The following is a 26,515-nucleotide window of genomic DNA, read 5'->3' as shown; positions in this document are numbered from 1 at the left end:
GCTTACAGAACACTAAACCACACACTCCAACATTTTCCTTCTGGGGCTGGCAAATACATTGCCAAAAGATGAATGAATGAATGAATAATAATACAAACATAGCTAAGATGTAAACAGAATCATTCACAAAAGAATGTGTCTTTTTTATCATCCAAATCCAGGCTGTCTTGTCCTAGACTTGGGTGACGTTTGAGTGATCTTTACTCCATGTGTTTCCCCCAGCCAGCTGATCTTTTGGTATGCCATGTCGCCATGGTAACGAAAGGAGCTGAATGGAAGCAGCTCATGGAGTAAGTACCCCACTGCTGCTCCTAACCCCCTTTTTCTGAGAGTGGAGTGGGGCGAAGCTGTGGAATGATGTCATAGGTTCCTGGAAGCGGAGCGCGAACTAAACAGTGGGAGCTGACTCGGCCGGAGAAAAGAATGAGCGCCAGGCAGGGGTCACAGGTCACATGATCGTGACCGAGTAAGGAAGGACGAATGAGGCTCATTTGGTGGGTCAATGAAGAGAATGCTTGACCATTTTCTTGTTTTCTTACAGGAGCCACTGAAAGGACAGTAAGCTGCAAGGAGTACTAAGATACAGAGGGCACCAGGTGTGACAGTGGTGGGAGACTGTCCAGTTCTCACAATAAATAAGAACATAATCCCACATTAGCACCCACTCCCCCTTACCCTCACACAAACACACTCTTTTTCTATCATCCAGGATGTACTGCAGGGCTTATGGAAGAGTCCCTGTTATTATGCTGTAGGGAACATGGCTATTTTCTGTCTAAACCCTAAACTTAAATCATTTACCATGACTACACAACATGATGGAGTTGATGAGTGATGTGGCAGGGGTCTCTTGTTGTCTGATTTGGCTGATTGTAATCTCAGACAAGCTAATTCTCATTGTACTAATCTGCTTCTAGATTAATTCCTGCCAAGACAGACTTAAAGATTATCTGTTGTTTTTTTTTTCAAAAATGCTTAAAAAGGAGAATATAATTCACTGAAAAACAATGTACACCTTAATCATTGTTACTTGGCTATTTACTAGATTTTATCTTTGCTTTCCCAAAAGAGTTGCCTGTAAATTTTTATCACACAAATAAGTTGTCAGGGGAATAGCAGCAATTGAAGGGGAATAAAACCAACACTTCAATAATTATGCATTTGATACTCATTTGAAACACTGACCATTTTTAACATTCACTGTTGGTTTCATTAACATTACATTTAAAAAAAAAAAAAAAAACCTCAGAAGATTTATAGGTTCACTAGCCTTTTGGGGGTAAGAAATTAAATGAGTCAATTCATGAGTCATTGACACTAATTCCCTCAGATAATAGTACACTCATATTAACATGGAATCCCCCACTAAGGGGTACTGCAGGAGAATACTAATTAAACTCTGAGTCAGTTAGACAAAAATGTACAAACAACACAGCAACAAGGCTCAAACCACGTCTGTGATTTATCTACGAAGAAGGCTCGTTATTTTTTTATATTTATTATTTAAAGACTTTTTAAAATGTCAGTTTTTAACTGATAAAACTGAGTTGTTTGAGTTGTTTACAAATTCAAAATGACTCAAGCCAAAGCGGGGCTGCACATGTTTACAGCTCTGGGGGTGGGGATTCTGAATTTGATAGATGCAGAGTTGTAGACTCTTTACGAGAATTCAAAATGTGATTAATATAATTTAAAAATGCTATTCTAAACGTGTATTCTATACACAAAAGTATGTGCTTAAGTACAAGTACTTCAATATTGATTATTCAAAACAGCAGGCCCCCTCCTTCAATCTGACTTGGTATCGCCCAACTGCACGGTTTTCATCGCTGCTCGATTCGGATGCTCCCACTCTGCTGTGGCGGCGAAGCTCGGGCTGTAGAAGCAGGTGAGTCTCGGATGAGTTTTAAATTCTTGTTTTTACAAGTCGCTGAGAGAAAATGTCTGTTTTGTGGGCTATTTCTTTGGACTTTGAGATGTCATACTACATCGCTACGATGAAAAATGTGAGTTTGAGATGTTAAAGGAACGTGCGAGTTTTGGATAATAACGTTATTGAGCTGCAGGCGGTTGGTCCGTGCGAAGTGCCGCATGTTTACAGAGCTCTGGAAAATCAGTGTTGGTTTGGCTGTGATTGGTTTTGCCTGTTTATAAGGGCGAGGTTTTTCCTCTAACATAGTTTACGTTAGAGAAATGTACATTTGACACATAATCTATTAAAGATTTTTAGGGTGGTGGATGAAGAATGTTGTTTTTATAATTTTTTTTTGTACTTTCAGTTCCACTAGTACACCGTGGTGATGGGAAATAGGGGTCCCAATATTTATTTTTTATTTTTAATATATATATATATATATACTTACTTTCTGCCTTTTAAAAATGTAAAAAAATAAAAAAAACCTTCCAGTAAATTTTAGGGATTTTTTTTCCTACTAAAGGCACTGTGGTTGTTGTTTTTTTCTTTAAAAAAACGTATTAATATATATTTTAACATTTTTTAATATATAAATTTTCATAGATGACCTGAGGGAGGGTTTATAAACTATCAATCTATCATAAAAACAGTGTCTTAATTTAATTTAATACATTTTTGTTAGGCATGCATTTAAAGGATTCACTTATTTGGTTCTTATTCCACAGATTTAAGAGCATTTCACATCTCTGAACCACTGTGTTTACATCTGAACATTTTGACTATGCAGAACTTTGGAAATGATGGTGGAATCCAACTTTAAATAAGTTATTTCTGTAGGCTTCTTGAGTGCTGTAAGTATTGATTTGTGTTGGCAGTTGGTGACTTAATCCAGTGGCATCATGTGAGTATTCAACTTGCAGAAGAGATGTGATTATACACACATCCTCAGAAAGATGTGGTCTGGCTACGGTGGTGAAAACATTATTACATGAACCACCTGGGCTGTCAGTGTGTGAAGTCACGCAACAAGTAAGCATGTAAAAATGAATTGTTTACAAGGCCAAGCTTGTGGCGAGTTAACTACAGTTGAGAATGGGGTTAATGTCAAGTACAGGAACTGAATCAGATTACTGTGGGAGCACACAAAGTGAACATACAACAGAGACTCTGCCTCTGACATGTCAAAACATGATCCTGTAACGTCTGTTTGCAGGCAGAGGTTCAAGTGTTGATAGAAGTGTGGGAAGGTTGACATTATTCACCGTTGATGCACTAGTGTCTTTGCCTTGGAAATTGTTATTACTGGAAAAACAGGACCATTTTGGTAAGAACTAAATCTCTCTGCCTTTAACGTCTCGCTTTACATTTATTAGAAAAGACAGACTGAGATAAGTATGCTGTGATTATTTAATAGAAAATGTCTTCAGATGTAATGTGGTAATTTGACACTTAAGCAGTCCCATTAAAAAAAAAAAAAAAAAAAAGTGGCTGGCCCTGGCACTGCTTCTTGCGCTCGCTTTGAGTCTATGAGCATGTCTTAGGTTTTGGAGTCACAACATTGTTGTAGAATTGCGAATGTACCATTTGAAAAAGCCAAATTTATTGTTCACTCAGCCAGTGATTATAACTAGCAACAGACTTATGAAACACCCGAGGTCTGTGAAGAATACCTGTAACATTGTTTTTCCTGATACCTCCTGATTTTATGACCTCACCTTGCTTCTCATAACTAAAACATCAAGAGTTAAGACATGCTTCACATTTAAGAGGTGGTAGTTTACTGGCTGGTTATCGTCTTGTGGTGTGGCTAGCGAGGTGTGAATATATACATTCTAAAGGCCACAACATTAACATAACTCGTAATATATGATATTGTTATTCTCAAAATACCCAGAAATATTGCGATATTATTTCAGGGCCATATCGCCAACCCCTAGCATACATAATAGAAATATTTTTTGTTTCATTCCTTACATCCTGAAACCTGTGCCAACCCCTGTCAACTGTCCAAACTGGGTTAATGAGCATAAGAAACATACCTGGAAGCTGTTTTAAAAAAACATAAAAAATAGAAACAAAAAGCCTGGTCTGATGAGTCAGTAACCTGTTGAGGAAAGTGTACAGGTGGAGGGAAAAACAAGTAATGTTCTGCAGAAAATCCCTGGGTTCATGTGGGCATATTGGGACACATGCCACCTGCCTACAGCATAGTAATCAGTTGTTTATAATTTTCCGTTTTATTTATTAATTTTCCAAACAAGGGTGGCACGGTGGCGCAGCAGAAAGTGTCGCAGTGGCACAGCTCCAGGGACCTGGAGGTTGTGGGTTTGATTCCCGCTCCGAGTGACTGTCTGTGAGGAGTTGGTGTGTTCTCCCTGTGTCTGCGTGGGTTTCCTCCGGGTGCTCCGGTTTCCTTCCACAGTCCAAAAACACACGTTGGTAGGTGGATTGGCGACTCAAAAGTATCCGTAGGTGTCACATCCACGTCTTTGAACGTATGTAGCCGATTAAAGAGTTACACCTGATAAACTGAATACAAAATATAATAATCTTTTAAAAGTATATCTTTAAAAATATTGATTAGGTTCTGTGTTTATTTTCAAAGAGTGAACATACCTGTATACTGTAGCGGATATAAAATAAAAGTAATTAATACATTTTCCATATAAACCTATTTATAACCTATATGCTAGTGAGATAAATGTAGTATTTGATGCTTATACACACATTATTTTCTAGTCCATCTAAAGTGTGTGTGTGTGTGGCCAAACTCGGACTGGTCCTGTATGTTCTAAACCTTATACATCGACCCGATTTTGCTGAAGGGGAATTACTTAAATGAAAATGTCGCACTCCTGTTACTGCAAAGTCTGATCAATAAATACGTCATGATTCAGTGTCATTTATTTGAATTAGACAAGAGATCTCTAATTAGAAGCAAGCAAAGCAAGAACGACTTTTCCATAGATATATGTTAGACGACTGTTAACTCTGTGTCTCTGTTGTACCCCCAAAGCCTCCATCTCCAGACTCTGGGCAGCACTCGATGGGGATCAGTTAGGGGCACTGCTTTCATTAATATGATTAATTGATTTGGAGAGATAAGCCCCTGTTAATCAGCGTAGGATTGTACCAAGCAGGGCTTTGCCCCAGTGCTGGACGATATGGCTGAGTAAGCAGACCTCATGCCTCAGGCCTTGGCCCTTTCATCTCTCACTGCAGTTCTTTTTCTCCTTCTTTTTACACAGTGTCCTCTCTGCATATGCTGAAGGTGTTCTATTTAGGAAGCTAAACATTCTGATTAATCCGTGATTTAACAAGTTCAAATATTAAACAGCCCTGTAATGCTGTGTTAGAAATAAGCAGGTGGTGATAGTCTTCTAAACGTTCTCAGGGGGGAGCTGTGGCTTTTCTTCACTTTGTCGTCTTTCTGTCACTCGAAAAGAACCATACATCCAAGTATATACCACAAAGCGAACTTGCGTTCCTTTTCTGAGGTATAGGCAATTCCATTTTCTAATAAATGGAATAAAGCCGTACCGATTCACTGTTGAGGTGAACCAGGAGTAGAACTAGTAAAGCACTTTGCCAAATAATGTGAGGAATGCAGACTGTCCCCCTCATGTTTTCTGAAGTGGGCTTATCTGATCTGGCTGTGAGGTTTTTGTGTTTTTGTCTTTGTTAGTTAAACTGGCTGAGCACCGCCGGACGAGTTAGTGATGCAGGCGACCCTTAGCAGCTGGGGTCTTTTGGTTATATACGTTTTATAAACTTCATTTAAAAATTATGTAACTGTACCGGTTTACATAAATAAATCTGAATAGATTTTGCAACGTAATCACTGCTTATTGCATGCTTTCGCTGACTGTGGCAGTTTGTCCCATGGGAAATATTTGAGTCATTTAAACCATCCAAGTTTCACATCACTGATGCTTTTTATTAAAGGCTAAGCACCACTTAATGGACCTCCATGAATATTTGACATTATTTTAGTTACTGACATATATAAGTATGAATTAAAATGAAAATAGCAGCTTAATTTGCTTTAAACCTGACAATTTTATTAAATTGACGTAAAAACCCGAGCTCGCTACGGAAATTCTTGAACGCAGCCGTGACGTCACTGGTGGACAACAGCTGAACAACGCCGCGGTAAAACACCGTTATGACTGACTGTTATGACAGTATCTAGCTAAATAACCAACATTATTCATGACAATAGCCGAGCAATAAGCTAAAATTTAGAGGTACCGTTATTCTTGTAAATGTGATCGAAGTCGAACTCGAACTCATCCGACACTATAAACCTCCGTAATGCAGCTACGTAGCCGAGTATAATCTGAGCACCGAGTTTAGCAAGTCAAGCTAACGTTAACTAACACCAACTAAAACAGGCGAAGTGAGTGTCCTTACCCTGTTTACCTCCATGTTACAGAGGCTCTTGAACACCTTTCGTTGGTTTCCTTACATGCCCATATTGTTGGAAAAGCGCCAGTGAAATGAGCTACAGATAACGGAGTGAGCGGATGGTCCTTTCCAAAGTGCCCGTTTAAAGTTGACACATTTAGTCCATTTTCTGGATATTTTGGGATCTTTGGGCCATTTGTGCACAGATGTCCCACTGTACATTGAATGATTGCAGCCAAAAACAACACACCTTTTCGTCATTTTGCATTAAATTAAGTGCAACTTCTAGAGTTGTTGTCCACCATCTACGTCACAGACAAGACGCCTATTAGAGTTTCCCAACACCGTTGGGGGGGGGGGGGGCAACGGTCTTTTAAACCTTATTCCTTGAATTAGTAAGAAATACCATGTTTCTGACTATCAATAAACACAAGTTAGGAACTCAAATTCCACTGTATTTATTTGTATGACACTTTCATATCGCTGGTGCTTAGCCTTTAATTATTATTTTGCTTTGTTTATGTTTTTTTTTATTTTTTTAGGTGTGAAAGAATGAACCAGCCCTATGGATTTAATGGACACCTTTAAAAGGGACGGCGTGTGAATATAGACACTGAGGAGCGCGTTTTATGCATTTTTGTCTGGACAAGGGACCAAGTGCGCTAAATCATGTCTGTCTCAGCTAAACAAGAAAGAACAGTGTGTGTCCTGCTGCCCAACAAGGAAACACTGGACATTTCTGTGGGGGTAGGTTTGGTAGAGAATCTGACACAGCCATGAAATGAGTGACAGCTTCTATAAATCATATCTGTTGAATGTACATTGGCTGAATCGTCTCATTTATTCCTGTGTAGAATCCTACAGGAGACATTACGGGATGATTCTGAAACACTGTCTTGTTCACAGTATGTCAACGTGGCATAGTTGCATTTGTCGTACCAGTGCCGAAGGGGCTATAGTGTTAGTTGTAGCATTAGCTCGTCTCCTGTTAGACCCAAGACATGACACTTTTTGGGCCGTTGGCTAAAAGACGTCTCTGTTTCAGTTCATTTAAATATGGTCTCCAGAATACTTATTTCTTTAAAAATACATGTGCCTACTTTCAATGTGTTGTAGTTTAATAAACATATATTTAAAGCCAGATTATTATTTAATAATACAATGTTTTAAAATCTTTGTCCTTCTGAATATTCAACAACTTTGAATCTATGAGTACAAGAATTATAATCTTGCTCCCAGTATGTAAATTGAAATGTATGCTCCCTTAATCCTTTATAGTGTTTTAAATAGTTATTTCACTCAGGGACCAAGATTAAACTTTAGTGTAGGCTACAAAAGCAATTTCATTACAGTCATCATTGCTATTGCAATTCTGATGGGGATTAATTCATGGCTGGGAAACTAGCCCCTGGTCACTTAGGTAGACCATTGTTCAAATCCTACAGGCGGAATCTCTCATACTAGTAGTGTTTTTTTGACTGATAAGGCATTTTTCACTGGGTCAACAAATCTTTCTATTTTCTCTGCTGTCTTCAGCTGAAGGCTACAGGACAGGAGGTGTTCTCATGTGTGTCTGAGCTTCTTGGTGTGAAAGAACTGCACTACTTTGGTCTGACAATAGTTAAAGGTAAGCAGCCGTTTGACTTGACCTGGGTTTCAGGTTCGATTTTAGAGACTTGTTTCCCAAACATTGGTTAAAGGAAATACTTCCAAATGCTAATCTTCCAATTAGTGAGTCTGGGTGAGTTAGTATCATGCAGATGATAATGCTAAATAAGGAATGTGTTTTGTGTGATTTTACTTTTCATGACAATACAACATGTTCTTGCATTAACTGATCGTCTCGCTGAAAAAGGTTTGGCAGCAGCTTCATGCCTTCGTTATTAAAGTCAGTAACTGTCAGGAACGCAGGGGCTGGGTTGACTGACGGGAGGCGGATGCACTCGCTAATAACACTTATTTAAACAAAAGATAAAACAAAACAGCATACTTAGACAAAGAAAGACCTAGACAGGGACACTTGGACAGAAAGACTTAAACAGAGACCTAGACTAAAGAGACAGATACAGACTAAACCTAAACAGAGGGAACCAGACAGACAGAGAAAGCTAACGAGACAAACCTTGACAAAGAGAGCTTATACAGAGACCTGAACAGAGAGAGCTAATAGACTACAGACAGAATACACAAAGCACAGGAAAAGAAACACTAACAGACCAGATAAACAAACTACAAAGACACAAACCAACTTGATGAGGAACAGACCAGAGACAGACAAGCGAATGTGGAATGTCCAACGAAGAAGGAGTCACACAGAGGAACTTAAATATACAACACAGACAAGGGACACCTGGAACACATAACAAGGGGACAGGATTACAAAGGAGACACTGACAAGGATGAGGAACATAGGCGGGACATGGGCGGAGACATGGACAATAGCAAACAAAGCCATGTGCCAAGTGTGTGACAGTATCTCTCTTGTGAAAGGTTGGGAGTTTGTGTTTGTGTGATTATGATAACAATGTATATTTTAGGCTTGTTCTATTTCATATATATTTTATCCCCAATGTGTTTCTATATGTTTATCTAATGTTTTCAAGAAAATAGTGTCACTCAATTATGCAAAAATAATAATCACAATGACTTTGGTCAATACTGAGATCATGTTTTAACACAACTTCTCGTTAACTTTGAAAACTTTGTTTATTGAACGTAAAAGTTACTTGTCTTTGGAACATTGGTATTTGTCTTTGTAACAAGTCAGCATTAACTGAGAGAGGAAGGAAGAGTAGGATATTATTGTTTATTATTATTTTTTCCCCAACCTTGGTGCACAGTTGTGCAAACACTTAAAAGAATTTTGTTTTGAAATAGTACAATATGATGATGATGTAATTTGTTCTATGTAAGAACAAAGCGAAAAAGGTCCATTGGCATTTCTCAAAGCTCATTTCTAGTTTATTATAGTTAATTTAAGTTCATTTTCCTTTACACCTCATTAAAATAAAACGTATATTGCGCATTTGCTAACAGTAAATGGGGCAGCACGGTGGTGCAGCAGGTAGTGTCACACAGCTCCATGGACCTGGAGGTTGTGGGTTCGGTTCCCGCTCCGGGTGACTGTCGGGTATTCTCCCTGTGTCCGCGTGGGTTTCCTCCGGGTGCTCCGGTTTCCTCCCACAGTCCAAAAACACACGTTGGTAGGTGGATTGGTGACTCAAAAGTGTCCGTAGGTGTGAGTGTGTGAGTGAGTGAGAGTGTGTGTGTTGCCCTGTGAAGGACTGGCGCTCCCTCCAGGGTGTATTCCCGCCTTGCGCCCGATGACTCCAGGTAGGCTCTGGACCCACCGCGACCCTGAACTGGATAAGCGCTTACAGATAATGAATAAATGAATGAAACTAACAGTAAATAGTGACAGCCCTAGTTTTAACTCATGCTACCAAGTGATAGCCGAAGTTTTCTCCCTGGATGCCAACCCCAGCTTTGTTTACATAACTCTCCCTAATAACTGGGTTTGCAGCCAATAAGAGGGATATGTGCAGTGAGTTCAGAGGCAGGACTTTATTTATTTTCCACGAAAGTTTAAAGGTGACAGTTAATCTGGTTAAATATTCAGGGACATACCTTCTTTAGTTCCAGTTTTGATTTGAAATTCAGATTTTTGCTTCTTTTTTTTGTCACCTTTTAAACTACAGAAAAGTTTAGACCTTGTCTCAATTTCCGATCTCTTTTACACCTCTGTTTCTTCCTCTGTTTCGCATCTTTTATGTTTACCTCGTCCCCCCCTTGCAGCTTTGTGCTCCTGGAAATACCCTGATAATCTTGTGTTGCTCACCTCTTGTACAAAACCTCCTTTGTTTTTATGGTGTGGGGGGCTAGTGACTGGATTCCAGCTATATTAACTTCATTATCTTTGGCATGTGTTCATGCATTCCAAGAGGGAGGGGGAGAGAGAGAGAGAGAGAGAGAGAGAGTGAATGAATGAAACAAGATATATAGAAGATAGACGATGTGGAGAAATGAATGGTGGGACGATAAATAGGGCAGAAGGAGTGAGTTTTGCAAATACCGCTGTGCGTAAATAGTGGACGGTGCCATAGTGGCAGGATTAATGAAGTGAAGGGTTATGCCTCCTAAATAACGAATGGGCAAAATTATGTAAAAATGTAAAGACATTGAGAAATTAAGGCAAAATGTTACTTGTGAAATGCTAAGCATATTTTTCATTTCTAGAAACCAGAGAGTGATTGGGTTCCTCACAGAACTTTTTAATTTTTTCATAATGTAAAAACCACTAAATTAATGGAATTCCCTCTTTAATTTTAAAATGGTTAGAGTACATTTTTACAGTGGTGATAATTAAAAACCAGAGTTCACACAGATTTACCGTGTGTTGTTGATAATGGTTAGTTAATCATTTTAATAGTGGTATAATGAAAGGATACACTTTCTTTACATAGTGCCGTGCAATAAAAAACCTCAAGGATAAGGCAATGAATTTACAGCTATTATCTGTAATAATTTTCTGTGAAGGGTGGCATGGTGGTGCAGCAGGTAGTGTCACACTCACACAGCTCTAGGGACCTGGAGGTTGTGGGTTCGAGTCCCGCTCTGGGTGATTGTCTGTGAGGAGTTTGGGGTGTTCTCCCCGTGTCTGCGTGGGTTTCCTCCGACAGTCTAAAAACACACGTTTGTAAGTAGATGGGCGTTAAAAAAAAAAGTGTCCAAAGGTGTGAATGAATGGGTGAGTGTGCGTCACCCTGCGAAGGACTGGCGCCCCCTCCAGGGTGTGTTCCTGCCTTGCGCCCAGTGATTCCTGGTAGGCTCTGGACCCACCAGTCCAGGATAAGCGCTTACTGACACTGAATGAACGAATGAATAAAGTAAATAAATAATAATAAAATAATGCTGTGGTATTATAGATAGAGTCGAGTAGTATAGGTATCATGAAGTTGAAAAGCGCCATTGACGGTCACAGACACATTTGGACACTCCACCTTTTCTATCAAACCTTTCTGACTGACATTGTGTACATATGGGCAGTTTAAGGATATATTAAATTGTAAAAGATTAATATTTAACAATTGGTTGAAGTCCTCATTAAAGAACCAAAATACGTCATGTACATTTTCTTTACTAATGGAACAATTTTGCTAAAAACCAAGCCAGGAAAGCATTTAAGACCTTAAAGAGAATCAACAGATGCCTTTTAGCCCCAACTCCTTTCTCCACACTCCCTTTGAGATTCTGAGGTAATTTCCACCAGGTGTCAGGACATGATCGTGGGCAGAGCATTTACAGATACATCCAGTGACTGCAGAGTGCAGACGAGACTCTTACATTCATACCCTATGACTGCAAGGCAATGGCAGGTTTTAGCTGTGCCCTTAGGATCTATTGACGTCACGGAGATGTCTTTCAGAGATTAACTGAAGAATAGACATTAGACATAAATGATCACAACAACACAATATAAACTACCAGATCTTGTTTGTTATTTTATTAAAATGTTTTGGGTTGTTACGAGAACATTAAACATGAGTTACATTTTGTATATTCGATTTTTTTTATATGTTAGTGAACTGCTTTGACATCTATTTGCACATGCATACAGCCACTATTTTTGCACAACAGACCTAAAATTATTGTTGTCTGGTGATAATGCTGCCCAGGCTTGTCACTACCGAATGGCTCAAGACCTTTTGTCGTATCTCTAATTGAGGGCATTGTTGAGCAGATTTCATGCATGAGTTAATGTTGCTTTTGTTTGCTGTGTGAAAGTATTTCTTTCATTTCCTCTCTGTATGTTTTTTGCATCGTTCAGACAATGAGCACATGTTTGTGGACATGGAAGAGAGGCTGGCAAAGTACTTCCCCAAGGAATGGAAGCAGGATCCGGGAAAGGTGTGTGAAGTGCCGACTTTACTTTTGTCTGTTACCGAGCTTTCATCACATCAGATGCGCGTTATATACTTCACTGTGGTTTGTCTCTATTCACTGCTTAATGTCAGTCAATGAAAAACATTATTATTATTATGCTCTGGGCACTGATATTTATGAGAAATGTGTTATCAGTTCCTTCACGCACCGTTTCAGACCCTTGCTCGTTCCGGCATGCCCCATTATGGTCAGTAGGGCAGTTGGAGAATGCAAACATAAATGATAACTAGACAGGCAATAGCGTGCATAATGAGAGGACTGCCACGGTAACCTACTTAACCCTGTTGTGTCTCTCTGCAGGGGTCACAAAGGAGGTGGATTCCCCCACTGCTCTGTCTCAAAGTGCAGTACTATGTGGAGAATGGAAGGCTTATCTGGTGAGTAGCTGTTGCAGTTCCTGGTTGGTTCAAATGTGCTGGAGTACTTGCTTGGGTTATACGGTCTGTACTAAAAACTAAAGCTCAAGCTTCAAGACAAACCATTTTTGTGGCTAGTAACGTTCCTTGGGGCCGTGTGCTTGGGCCCATATTATTTTAAAATCAAGTACTCTCAACAGACATGAAACTAGACAAGCTCTGATTACTGCCAGCCCTTCTGATGTTCTAGTTCATACCTGAGATGAACATCTAAAAGACTGCAGATCTTGATCTCCTCAGATAAAGTTAAGACTTGTATCCATGGGAGAACTGCAAGACGAAACCTTTGGCTTACCAAAGACAGTATAGAGGCTTGTCTTCCCCCAGGCACCGTGGAAAAATGTTCTGTGGACAGATGAGTTGAACGTGGAAGTTTTTGTACGATGAATCATTACAACTGCTATTAAAGCTAACATGGCATTCCACAACAAGTACATCATGCCAACATTCAGACTGAGTCCTGACTTGAATCCCGTTGAGATGCAGTGGGTGGACCTTGTAGGGGACATGTTATAAAAATAATCACTTGTTGTATTCGTGTGCATATTATTAAGGGTAATGTGGCTAATGTAGCTGCATCTTCAAGCAAACACAAGAGTCGAAAAATGAGAGAACTAAGCAAAAATGGGCAAAAAGGGAAATGAGCAAAAACAGATTAAATAAGAGCTTCTGTCTGACGGTGCGTCATTTACAGTAAGCTGTGTGTGGCTCCATGTCATTTAAAGGAACAGGCGCTGAAACCTGTTACTGTTGTGTTGTTTGATCCTTGTGGTAATTTGACCAAAGCAGATCACAAATATTTATATTTATTTGTAATTTATGTTTATATAGAGTTAAAGAAACTCTGTAAAGTAGAGTTGTGAACAATATCTCTCATGATTTGAACAACTGATGTCCAGCTATTAAAGGGATTTGGATGCAGGAAAATGTAGTCTGTTTACTAGTGTTCTTGTCTTCTTAGAAAGAAAAAAAGTTTTTCTTCCCTTCTCTGACTGTTTACCTCTGTTTACTTCTACCCATTGCAGTGAACGGAAAGTGAGGAGACTGTACTACGCTGATTTGAGAGAACGAGTCCTGCGATCAGAATGCCGACAGCAGGAAGAAGTGTATTTCCAGCTAGCGGGTTATGCTTTACAGGCGGATATAGGGGACCATCCTCCAGAGCACAACAGCCATAGAGTTGCTCCATACTTCCAGCCCAAGGACTACTTTCCTCCATGGGTAAGTCAAGTGTGTTTATGAAAGGTATTTGAGGCATTTAATATACCCTTTCATCCAAAGTGACAGTTTTGAACCTGTTAGCAGAGCTAGGCTAGTGCAGCTAGCTAGTTAGCGGCTTTGCAAGAGAACTCTTACTGGTATGGTTTAGTGTTCCTGCTTTAAATGTGGTGAAAGTTGCCATGACGATGGGTGTAAGAATTTGAATGTGGCAGAGTGTAGCGCGAGTTGAGGTCCTATCTTTAAACAGCCTTCCAATCAATGATGTAAAATAAGACAAATAGCATGAAATATACTCAAGGGAATACTTAATACCCTGCATTAGAGAGTAGAACAATGTCTCTGGTAATTGTCAGAGCTTCAGGTATTTAGTTCCTATTAATTACTCTTTGACTACATTCTGTATCCATGGGCTGTGCCTCCACAAATACAACTGAACAGAGATTGAAACTAATCATTTTCAATAAACGCAGCACTTCAACACTTCAGCACTACACTGACTCCAGTGGCAGTGACTCTGTTGTAGCCTACTGCCATTTCACAGGTCCTCAATCTCCCTCCAACACTCCAAATGCATGAGCATTATTTGCCTCACATCTCATTAATTCGTTTATTTATTGTGTACAGTTTGATGCCTACAGTTGTGCATCGATACTGAACATGTACGGACTTTCTGTCATTTGTATCCATATACTTAAGCATGCATGAAATATGGTATCCGTGTGGGGTCCTGGAACCAGTCCCCCGTGGATACCGAGGGATGACTTTACTGCTGTTTACAACATGTGTCTATTTCATGAACCAATTGAACAAGTCGAAATATGGTTTTATTTTGTAATAATTCAATATTAAGCTTAAAAATATTTTAAGAGCCAATTTCATATTATGAATCAGCCATTATACTGGCACCTAGTGGCCTGGCTGTGTCAGAGCTTCTGAACTAAACATCCATATGTTGGTACCCATTTTATGATTCATTCAGGGGTTTCAAATCAATGTTTAACCTCATTTGAATTGCCTTTATATAGAAACAAATACAAAACTTATATAAGCACTTTTGGAGGTAACAAATATTGCTCTTTTTAATGTGCATTTAGTTCAATAATGATTTCACCCTTTGGTCAAAGCAGGGCTAATATTCCTTGGCATTTCTACCTGTGCAGATTGTGGCTAAGCGTGGTGTGGACTACTTGCTGTGCCATGGGCCAAAGGTGCACAGAGAACTGTGGGGAATGCCCTCGCGAGACGCCATGCTCCACTTCATCAAGGAGTCCTGCCGTTTGGAGGACGTGCCCGTCACCTTCTACAGGCTTCACAAGGTCAGAGGTCACACGATCACAGGGGTCTTGTGGGGAGTTTAAGGCATGCCGAGCTGTGGAATGTGGGAGGAAGCTTAAAGGGAGAGTTTTCATCAAAGTTGGGGCTTAGAGGAGTCCTCTTGTGTCAGGGGGGTGGTGGGGTGGTGCTTTATCAGTTGTTTGCCTGTTTGTTTTAATGGATCAGGCCTGTCTAACTTGAAGCTTGGCAGGTCTGCGTGTCAGTTAGAGCTTAAGCATGCATTCACATACACAAAACTCATGCATTGTTAATATGATTACAGGTGCAGACCTTCCTACACACACACACACAAAGAAACTCTTTAAAAATAGTGAAATTTCACTATCTGATAATAGAATTACTCTGAAGTGTGTGATGTGAACTCTGAAGGGTATTTTGCCCCTTTACTGTAATAACAGCCTTTACTCTTTTCAGGAAACACTAATGGCGCTTTTCAAGTTGATACCTATACTACTCGACTCTACTTGGCTCTACTAGCTTCAAAATACCACAGCATTATTTTAGTATAATTTATTTATTTTATTCATTCGTTCATTCAGTGTCTGTAAGCGCTTATACAGTTCAGGGTCACAGTGGGTCCAGAGCCTACATGGAGTCACTGTGAGTCACTGAGTCCTTCGCAGGGCGACACACACACACACCTACGGACACTTTTTTTTTTTTCCTAATCACCAATCCACCTACCAACATATGTTTTTTTTTTTGTGGGAGAAAACCGGAGCACCCGGAGGAAACCCACGCAGACACGGGGAGAACACACCAAACTCCTCACAGACAGTTACCCGGAGCAGGACTCAAACCCACAACCTCCATGTCCCTGGTTGGTGAAAATCAAATGTGATCTCTACTAAGGCTTGGAGATTTTATAATTGGCTGCTTTGTGCTGAAGGTTTTCATTTTTTCATGATTGACAAGTTTGTCTGGCCAGTCAGCGTTCAACAAGATTTCCACATTTTATCATATTTAGTCCCTACTCCACTCGCATGGAATCATGAGCAGGTACTACAAAACGTATCTGGCTCCAGATAGCAGGTACACAGTTTGCCTAATAAAAAAGCAAAAAGCAGAGTAGAATCAAGTAGAGTAGTGTAGGTACCGTGCAATGGAAAAGCGCCCAAAAATTAGATCATTTGTTTGAGGATTTGGTTGCATTTAGCCACAATATTATTAGATATGTCAGGAACCGATTTCAGATGATTAGCTCCAGATCAAAAGCGCAGCACTAACTCATTTCAAAGGTACTGATTGTAGCCGCATTATTTTACCCACTCCACAACCCAAAGCTTTGGGGCTTTATACTCCTCTAGCGACACCACTAGAGGGCCTGAACATCACAGCGAGGAAGTATTGGTTTTGGGCCTTGCCTCATTAATTTAGAGATACTCCCGAATGTGGTCAGGGAGTTACGCAATAAATGTGTCAGGTCTAATTGTTGAGCTGATAAACCATATGTTGTGCAGCCCTAAGACAAATGATTAGTTTCTCATTGTCTCCTCAAACCTGGAGTGAAGCTCTAAAGTGATAAAGAAAGCGTGATTCCATACTTGTCTCCTGTATCTTAAAGCATCCATCATGTTGTCATTGCCACAGGACAAGAGAGAGGAGAAAGGCTCAGCCCTCCTGGGACTCACCCTGCGAGGAATGCAAGTTTATCAGGTGTGTGTGGGTGTCTGAAAGTGGGGAGTGCTGTTGTTGCATGTTGACAGAGCACAGAGGAGTATGTAATATTTGTGGGCATGAGGAGGAGTGCGATTTTCTTGATGAAGAATGGAGGGTGTCCGTGTATGTGCGTCATCCCATGAGTCAGAACAGACCCTGGGTTTTTGCCTGTGTGCCAGTACCCACCAGTCTAATACGTTTCCCAGCAGACATGGGTGGAATGCGCAGGTTATCCTTGAACAAGCCGAAAACAGGATTTGGGATGCATGCCTTTCTTCTGATCCCTCTGAAGTCTGTTGAAAGAACCTGGGCCTGGATTACACTGAGAGAGCCCTGTGTCTAACAGATTAAAACCCCAGTGCCCTGTGGGATATGTTCCCTGACCTCAAACCTCCCCATCCCTTTTAATGTTCATGTTTTTGATTTAACTAAAAGAATCTAAATATTTTCAGATTTAAAAAAGTAGCTCTAGTAGAAAAGGGAATAATTAATTTGTTTAATGCAAGTTAATGTAGAGAGGTTTCATTCCAAGGACAGAAGTGATATACAGCCATTGTGGAGTAAATTGTGGGCCAGTGAGCATCTCACGTTTGCCAGGCACCACATTCAAAATATACTGAGCATCTCTTACACACAGGGCAAACAGAATAAGATGATGTACGGTTTGCTGATTTTAAAAGTTAATGTTATCGTCTGTAACACTGAACAACTGGAGAGATCATAAACATGACAGGTGTGTTCTTAATGACTTACCTGGTTAAACTGAAGTTTAAATAAATAATAATAACTGCATTAAATGTCTTTTAACAATTAGCTTATTAAAAATCACTGCGTTGGTCACCTTTAAGTTGACATGAAGAGTTTTTTTGTCACATTCAGTAACATCCAGCATGTTACAGTCTGGCAGTAACACTGTGGCCTATGTTCTGTTTCTGTCAAACAGGAGAGGAATAACATACGTGAGCTGCTCTATGACTTCCCCTGGTCCAACGTCGGTCGACTCACTTTCTTGGTAATTTCACATTTATTCCTCATACCAAAGCTAGGGATCTTTTAACAGCCTTGTTTTTTTTTCAGCTTTCTTTTCTAGAATGAAATGCCAAAGATTTGCTGAATGTTTTTCTAAATTAGACGCTGTACTCAGTTACTGGCAGCTTTTCTTGAGGAGTTATATATCACTCGTTCTTGTAGTTAGTGCAGGTACATGCCTGAGAGTTTAGGCCTTGTTTGTTTTCAATTAGTGATTTGTAAAATAAAGAATTACTGTCAGGAATGCGGGGCGGACCGACGGAGGCAGATGCACTTGCTAAAACACGGAATACTTTTATTTCTACAAAAGATAACAAAACAGATAGACAGACTAGGATAATGAGACAGGATACTGAAACAAAGAAAGACCAAGACAGAGAGACTTGAACGGAAGGATAATACATGGAGAGCTTAACAGGGGCCTAGACAAAGAAGCTAAACAGAATTAACTTGAACACAGAAAGCTAAACAGACAAACATAAACAGAGGGGACTAAAGACACAAACAGACCTGAGACAAGAGAGATACAACGACTGACTTAAAGGGAATGAGTAACAGACAAACTGGAGAAAGCGAACCGACGGTGGAAAGCAAACTAAAGGAGGAATGTCCAACCAAGAAGCACAGAGACAAGGGACACCTGGACTGATAACGAGGGGGTAGGATTACAAATGACACTGACATGGAGGAGGAAGAAAGGCGGGACATGGGCGGAGACATGGACAATAGCAAACAGAGCCATGTGCCAAGTGAGCACATGGCAGGGACAACAGACACGACAGGACAAGGGCGTGACAATTTCATTTGTCCGCATTCTAACCGTCTAGACACGATGATAAAAAGTAGTGCTGCTAGTCAAACTTTTCATTGAAACGTTCTTTGTAACTAAAATGTATTGTTCAAATTATAGACTATAGATTGGTAGATTATTCATTTTTACATCAGAGCTTTCAGGATTGTATTAAATAAAATGCAGGGTCCCCTACACCATATATTGCTTGTTAGCAGCTATAACCAACCTTTAAAGCTTCTAAAACAGTAATAATTTACAAAAAACCTGTCTGGCTCATTTATTTTAGGCTAATTTTTAGGGTAACATTTTCAATGAAACATTTCTTACATTGAATGCTAATTTCAAGATAATATATATATATATATATATATATATATACATATATAAATAAACACTGTGACCCTGAACTTGACAAGTGGTTGAAGATAATGAATAATGAATGATGAGAAATAAAACTATGTATTATACTGCTATTTCTAACTCATATTGAAAATTAAAATGAACTACAGTAAATAGAAGAGTACGTTGTATATTCTCTCAACTATAAAATAGGGATATGGCATATCAACATTCTGCTGTGTTTTAGGGAAAGAAGTTTGAAATCCAGCCAGATGGTTTGCCTTCGGCAAGGAAGTTGGTGTACTACACTGGCTCGGCTTTCCGCTCTCGCCATCTACTCCTGCACCTGAGCAACAGCCACCGCCTGTACATCAGCCTGCAGCCAGCACTCAAACATCTACGCCAGCTGGAGGAGACGGAGGGTGTGTATGTTTGTGTGTGTGTGTTTGATTGCTGGTGCCTGATCTTCAGGCTGTGCATATGGTATCATATGAAATGATGTCACATACGCTGGAACAATAAGGCAGTCTTTAATTTAATGACTAAATTAATTTGTTTCTGTGAAATTGAAAGAACGGGATTCGAAAGAAAGGCACAGCCTGTTTACAGAACACTGAGCACTGCTGTGTATGTCTTTTCTTTGCCTCTGGTTGTTTACGAAGTTTGGCGTTCAAACTATGCAGCCGAAACCTCCACAATGCACTATTGTCACATTTTTGAATACCTGACATAGCAAACCCTCAGTGTGATGTGAAAGGGTATTAGGTTTGTCATGTTGTTGCTGTGGTTGTAGTGCTTGAGGAGTTGGTGCTTGATAGATTACCTTAAGTAAAGTTCTGTCGGTGTGTATTTATAAACAGTTCATTGAAGGTTGTTATCTGAAAGTACTATGTTTTAAACATTCACTAAGAAGAGGAACATGCTTTCAGTGCAAAGTAATATATAAAAGATGTTAGCAGCAGGTCGTGTCGAAGTCACACAGCTCCAGGGACCTGGAGGTTGTGGGTTCGATTCCCACTCCGGGTGACTGTCTGTGAGGAGTTGGTGTGTTCTCCCTGTGTTTGCGTGGGTTTCCTCCGGGTGCTCCGGTTTCCTCCCACGGTCCAAAAACACACATTGGTAGGTGGATTGGCGACTCAAAAGTGTCCGTAGGTGTGTGTGTGTTGCCCTGTGAAGGACTGGCGCCCCCTCCAGGGTGTATTCCCGCCTTGCGCCCAATGATTCCAGGTAGGCTCTGGACCCACTGTGACCCTGAACTGGATAAGGGTTACAGATAATGAATGAGTGTTAGTAATTTTATTAGATTTGCAGTGTCTTCTTGCTTCTGATGACTTGATCTGATGCCACTTTGTGTTCATGCATCTTCTATTCTCCTTTTTTAGAGAAAAAGAGATACCGGGAGTCGTACATCAGTGATGACATGGATCCAGACACACTTTGCAGCGAGGGCAGTCCTCGCCTCTCTAGACATTCTACTAGCAGCTCTGGCATCGAGGCTGATGCCCGGCAACGTAGTGTCTCCGTAGAGATGGTCTCTTTAGAGGAAGAAAGTACCTTGAGACGGATGGAGAAGTCCTTCAGCTCAGCAGCCAGTCACGGCTCCTCCCACACTTCTGGCGTTGACACTGGAAGCAAGGTGCGAAATGAAGAAGAGTGGCAAGATGAAGGTGAGGCAGTATACCATTCCTGTCCCTCATTATGTCCTTTGTCACTTTGTCTGACCCAAGTGGTTAAACCCAAGTTTTTTAAACCGGAAGCAACAAAACAAACAAAAAAGGGTGCTGAACAAGCAAATACACTTTTAAAAAAGATAGCATTAACAGTGCAGTAGTTGTTGGGCTTAAATACATGTAATCAGTAATAAATCATTAAAAATATAAACCATTCTATTCCTGTTTTGATTAAATGCTGTAGAGTTTCCGCAGCATGTGGATGGACCTGGAGAAGTGTCTGTGGATGATCCTGAGGAGATGCTGCGACTGGCTGAGCTTATTCAGAATGTGTCCAAGGATTGCCCTTCCCTCAGCTCAGAAATAAACTCAAGAGGTATTTAAAAAATATTTAAAATTTCAATTTTATACCCAAACACACATTGGTTGGCTGCTCAAAAGTGCCCGTAGATGTGAATGTGTGAGTGTGTGTCACCCTGTGAAGGACTGGTGTCCCCTCCAGGGTGTGTTCCTGCCTTGCGCCCGAGTAGGCTCCGGACCTTCCGGACTAACCCTGAACTGGATAAGTAGTTACAGACAATGAATGAATGAATGAATGAACTTTATACCTCACAAATTGGAAATGTTTACAGATTAATTTCTTAAATATCACATTTCTGGAACTCGAGCAGTAGAATCTCTGTAAATATTACAGTATTAGTCATTGTTATAATATGTGACATATTCTTCTCCCTTTCCACAAGTTTTACTGTGGTCTTACTGAAACATCTATGATATGTAAAAATATAGTTTCTGGTTTGGTGTGTTCTCCCTGTGTCTGCGTGGGTTTCCTCTGGGTGCTCCGGTTTCCTCACACACTCCAAAAACACATGTTGGTAGGTGGATTGGCGACTCAAAAAGTGTCCATAGGTGTGAGTGAGTGTGTGTCGCCATGTGAAGGACTGGTGTGTTTCCGCCTTGTGCCCAGTCATTTTGTTTATGGTACTTAAGACAGTTTTAGGTACTACAGCAGTAATAAGCATTACTAAATGATAAAATCACAATTAATCAAACAAACCAAACACAAACAACAAACCATTTTAGTAATATATACAGTACTTTTATTCATTCATTCATTCATTGTCTGTAAGCGCCTATCCAGTTCAGGGTCGCGGTGGGTCCAGAGCCTACCTGGAATCATTAGGCGCAAGGTGGGAATACACCCTGGAGGGGGCGCCAGTCCTTCACAGGGCAAAACACATTTACTCACACTTTTTGAGTCGCCAATCCACCTACCAACGTGTTTTTGGACTGTGGAAGGAAAGTGGAGCACCCGGAGGAAACCCACGCAGACACAGGGAGAACACACCAAACTCCTCAGAGACAGTCACCCGGAGCGGGAATTGAACCCACAACCTCCAAGTCCCTGGAGCTGTGTGACTGTGACACTACCTGCTGCACCACCGTGCTGTCCCAGTATTTTTATATGTTTATAAAATATTTTATATCCAATTTATGTCTCCTTTTAAAGGTTAAATCAAAGGCTAGGCCACTGTTTTTGTAATACAAGCCATGATAGTGTTGTGTGTTTAGATATACAGTAATATGGTTGGATGGTTAGGGAACTGGGCTTGTAACTGGAAGGTTGCCGGTTCGATCCCCAGAGCTGGCAGGTCATGACTGAGCAACACGCAGTGGCTAGAGCTGCCCACTGCTCTGGGCATGTGTGCTTACTGCCTCCTAGTGTTCACTTGTGTGTGTGTGTGTGTGTGTGTGTAAACATTTGTTTCACTGCACGGATTGAGTTAAACGCAGAGAACAAATTTGTGTGTGTGCAGTAATATTTTTGTTATCGAAATACCATGAGTCAGTATCTCGTGATATTATTGGACAGCTAATATGTTAGTCGAGTCCTATTATAAAGTTAAGAGTAAAAGAATGTGTCTTAGTATTTAAGCAGTGATGTAGCTCACTAAAATGTGTTGCCTAATAAGAATTATGTCACTAACTAGGAAAAAACATTGACCACTCCTATATGGAGAATACCCTAAACCTCAAGCCAAAGTGAGGTGAACAACAAGTGAACATTGCTACACACTTTAAAGTGTATATTCACATTGTATATGATGAATGAGCATGTGGGGAGGCACGGTGGCGCAGCAGGTAGCGTCGCAGTCATTCAGCTCCAGGGACCTGGAGGTTGTGGGTTCGTTTCCCTGGGTGACTGTCTCTGAGGAGTTTGGTGTGTTCTGCCTGTGTTCGCATGGGTTTCCTCCGGGTGCTCCGGTTTCCTCCCACAGTCCAAAAACACACGTTGGTAGGTGGATTGGCGACTCAAAAAAAAGTGTCTGTGAGTGTGTGTTGCCCTGTGAAGGACTGGCGCCCCCTCCAGGGTGTATTCCCGCCTTGTGCCCAATGATTCCAGGTAGGCTCTGGACCCACTGCGACCCTGAACTGGATAAGCGGTTACAGGCAATGGATGAAATGAGCATGTGTGCCCCCTTGTGGTGTAGTATGGTGTTAAAATTGTTGAGCTACTAAGATCTGACCTCCTGTCCTGTTAAAAAAGGATAAGTGGACAGGCAAAGCACTGTATCACTTCATGAAAGAGGGAAATGCACATTTTCACACTTTGTTTCACATTGTTTTCCAGGAATACATTTGAACCTTGTTCAGGCAACTGATGATCCAGTTACACCCTGCGACTCTGGAACCACAGAACAGGTCAGGCATCTCCATGACCCTTTGTTTTATTCTCAGCCTTCTCTTATGGTCATTTATCATCGCATAGCCTTTCTCCATATTGTAGTAAGGATAGGGGATATTGCAGAATTTTAAATCTTATATCATACGTTGATATTAATAATAATTAATATTTAACATGAAGCAAACACGAAACAAAATGAAAAACAGAGATACAAGGTTTTGTTCTGACAAGATCCCCATAATCTGTAAATATATTTGAAGTTACTTATTACAGCACCATGTCATATCACCCTCCACTGCTCTGTAGGTTCTGAAATGGAAAACCCGTGGTTCCACTGACCGGCACAGTCAGAGTTTAGATGATGTTCGCCTTCTCCCTCGTCCTCTCCCACTGATCACTCTAACAAACACCTCACACAGCTACACCTTTGGGCTCCCAGGTGCTCCGGACTATACAAAGGTGACTTCTTACCCAGAAAAGCCCTCCTTCTACGGACGACGCTCCACGAACTGCTTGGCCCTGGACCTGTTGGAGGACGAGCAGCTTCTGGAGCTTGTTCTGTGACCACCGGACTGAGGAGAAGAAAGGATGCTTTCAGTGGATGCTTTGAGTGGAACATGAGACAAAATTTAAAGAAACTCCATGTAGTGTTAAGTGTTCTATACAAAACATTTTTTCGTAGAACCATGCATGCAAGCCAAGGACCACCAAGAGATCTTCAGGACCCCCTGTTTTTAAGGGTGTATACCGCTGTGGTAAAGAACAGTCATGTGCTGCACTCCGGCTGTGGACAAGCGAAGGGTATCACTTTGCAGTTGATTACACTATGACCTTCATAATATTCAGCAAAGCCTGATGTTTAAATGGCCGTTATGCTGTAAACACTGGATTATTGCAGTAGCTGTTATTCACTAAGCTGTTAGATATCCTGTGCAGAATATTTGCATGTTTCTGTGTTTCTGACAGAAACACCCCCCCCCCCCCCCAGGACTGAGGATCTGAAAGGTGTTTAGAAAAGCATGAGCTTATTTGCTGCAGGCACAGTGTCACTGAGTTCAAGCTACACTTGGTTTTAATCATTACGTCCAAATTCGATGCTTGTGGTAAGTCATAGATATGTCAGCAGGGAGCACTCGTGTAGCTTCGTCTCTTGCGCTGTTGTGCGGTATAGCTGGCCAGAGCCTAATTCAACATCAGCACTCTGATGTTTTTGAAGGTGTACCCCCCCCCCCCCCCTTTTCCTTTCTGTTTGTCAGTTCACCTTTGCATTAAAGTCACATGAACAGCAGTGAGCTTTGTAAAGCAGCTTATGGAGGTCAAGTGTTTTGTATTTCCTACTGATGCATGAAATACCACAGCAATGGGAAGAAAACTGATTGGACTTGGAGTTGTTCCAGCAAGAGGCTTTGTCGATTAACTCATTAAATGTATAACTTACATAAACAAAAGACAAAAGAGCTTTATGTAAATGAATACACTCCATACAGTGAATTTTAGACCTTTGTGTTTTGAAGATTTGAATTTCACGGCATACTGAAAATACATTGTTTATTTTTGCTAATGTTTCAGATTAATAATAGCTGAATATAGTGTCTATACACTCAGAAAATCCAAAATCATCTGCCAGATGTTGTCTCCATAGAGATTTTTTAAAATGGCTTTAATCGTGTCAACCGTGTTTCACCTGCTGAACCCAAATGAACACTTTTAAGGTGTAATTATGCAAGTCTATGTTCTTTCTGTTATCAAAAATAAACCCAAACAGGGGGTTAATATCTTTTTTGTCAGGTGGGCCTACAAAGAAATTGCTGATTTCATCTGCTAATAATTGAGAAATACTCGCATGAAATGTATATTTTGAGTGTGTATTTCAGTCCGTCTGAAGTCAGCAAAATCATCTTCATGGGTGATGTACTGTAGAGATACTGTGCGAACATTGGGTCACGCTGTCTGCAGTACACACCTTATATTAACTCCTGAAACTGACCAGTGAAACTGTGTCTTCTGAGCTTTTATATGTCATTTTCTAACGATGAAATCATGGTAAAGCTGAAACTATTAAAGTAATAATAATAAATACATTTTTATAGAACACTCTCAAGACTCATAAAACAAAACCTCAGGCTTCATTTGTGTTGTAAATTTGAAATGTGGCTTTCCAAGGCATTAAACTCTCCACTCTTCTTCCAATCACCTCCGCTGTGAATCAGCAAGTTTCTCTACAACGGAGTATTTCGTTTTTCACAAGCCTCTATAAATGACTGTTTACTTCTTGACCACACACTATGGATATAATGTTTTGCTCAGAACAAAGAGGACTGACCCCTTTATTTCAAGTTTACAGTTTTGTACAGTCAGTGTTTAATTGATTTTGTTTTTCTCAAATGCTCTCCTTTCAGTGAAAGGAAAGAAACGTGAATATGAAATACTTTGAATAAACTCATGTTATTTGATTGTAAGCTTCATGATTGTGTTTTTTTTGGCCATTTCTTTTACATTATAATAAGTCATCATTTTTAAAAATACTATTATTCATTCATTCATGCATTTTCCCTAACCTCTCATACAGTTCAGGATGGCAGTGGGTCTGGAACCTACCCGGAATTACTGGGTACAAGGCTTGTGGACGACCTGGAGGTTGTGGGTTTGATTCCCGCTCTGAGTGACTGACTGTGAGGAGTGTGGTGTGTTCTCCCTGTGTCCGCGTGGGTTTCCTCCGGGAGACCGACTGTGAGGAGTGTGGTGTGTTCTCCCTGTGTCCGCGTGGGTTTCCTCCGGGTGACTGTCTGTGAGGAGTGTGGTGTGTTCTCCCTGTGTCCGTGTGGGTTTCTTTTGGGTGACTGTGAGGAGTGTGGTGTGTTCTCCCTGTGTCCACGTGGGTTTCCTCCGGGAGACTGACTGTGAGGAGTGTGGTGTGTTCTCCTTGTGTCCGCTTGGGTTTCCTCCGGGTGACTGTCTATGAGGAGTTGGTGTGTTCTCCCTGTGTCCGCGTGGGTTTCCTCCGGGAGACTGTCTGTGAGGAGTGTGGTGTGTTCTCCCTGTGTCCGCGTGGGTTTCCTCCGGGTGACTGTCTGTGAGGAGTGTGGTGTGTTCTCCCTGTGT

General features: G+C 40.7%; 1 protein-coding gene across 4 annotated transcripts; it reads left to right on the top strand.

Moving 5' to 3' along the window:
• Nucleotides 1-1,861: 1,861 nt before the first annotated feature.
• On the top strand, nucleotides 1,862-25,848 carry zgc:172136 (uncharacterized protein LOC566376 homolog). Of its 4 annotated transcripts, XM_066659773.1 has the most exons (16): nucleotides 1,862-1,888; nucleotides 2,641-2,766; nucleotides 3,129-3,239; nucleotides 6,865-7,069; nucleotides 7,859-7,949; nucleotides 12,150-12,229; nucleotides 12,566-12,642; nucleotides 13,707-13,902; nucleotides 15,063-15,218; nucleotides 16,828-16,893; nucleotides 17,840-17,908; nucleotides 19,305-19,479; nucleotides 20,440-20,724; nucleotides 20,972-21,103; nucleotides 23,360-23,430; nucleotides 23,720-25,848. In XM_066659773.1, the coding sequence occupies exons 4-16, from the start codon at nucleotides 6,992-6,994 to the stop codon at nucleotides 23,975-23,977; spliced, it is 1,734 nt and encodes a 577-aa protein (XP_066515870.1). In that variant the 5' UTR covers nucleotides 1,862-1,888; nucleotides 2,641-2,766; nucleotides 3,129-3,239; nucleotides 6,865-6,991; the 3' UTR covers nucleotides 23,978-25,848. The 4 variants fall into 4 exon arrangements, with proteins under 4 accessions (XP_066515870.1, XP_066515869.1, XP_066515871.1 ...); XM_066659772.1 differs by lacking the exons at nucleotides 2,641-2,766; nucleotides 3,129-3,239 and having other exon boundaries at nucleotides 1,863-1,888; XM_066659774.1 differs by lacking the exons at nucleotides 1,862-1,888; nucleotides 2,641-2,766 and having other exon boundaries at nucleotides 2,955-3,239.
• Nucleotides 25,849-26,515: the final 667 nt, after the last annotated feature.

The sequence above is a fragment of the Hoplias malabaricus genome, chromosome 2, assembly GCF_029633855.1.
Source record: "Hoplias malabaricus isolate fHopMal1 chromosome 2, fHopMal1.hap1, whole genome shotgun sequence".
NCBI lineage: Eukaryota > Metazoa > Chordata > Actinopteri > Characiformes > Erythrinidae > Hoplias > Hoplias malabaricus.
Note: the sequence above shows the minus strand (reverse complement) of the source record. Positions and strands in the feature narration are given on the sequence as shown.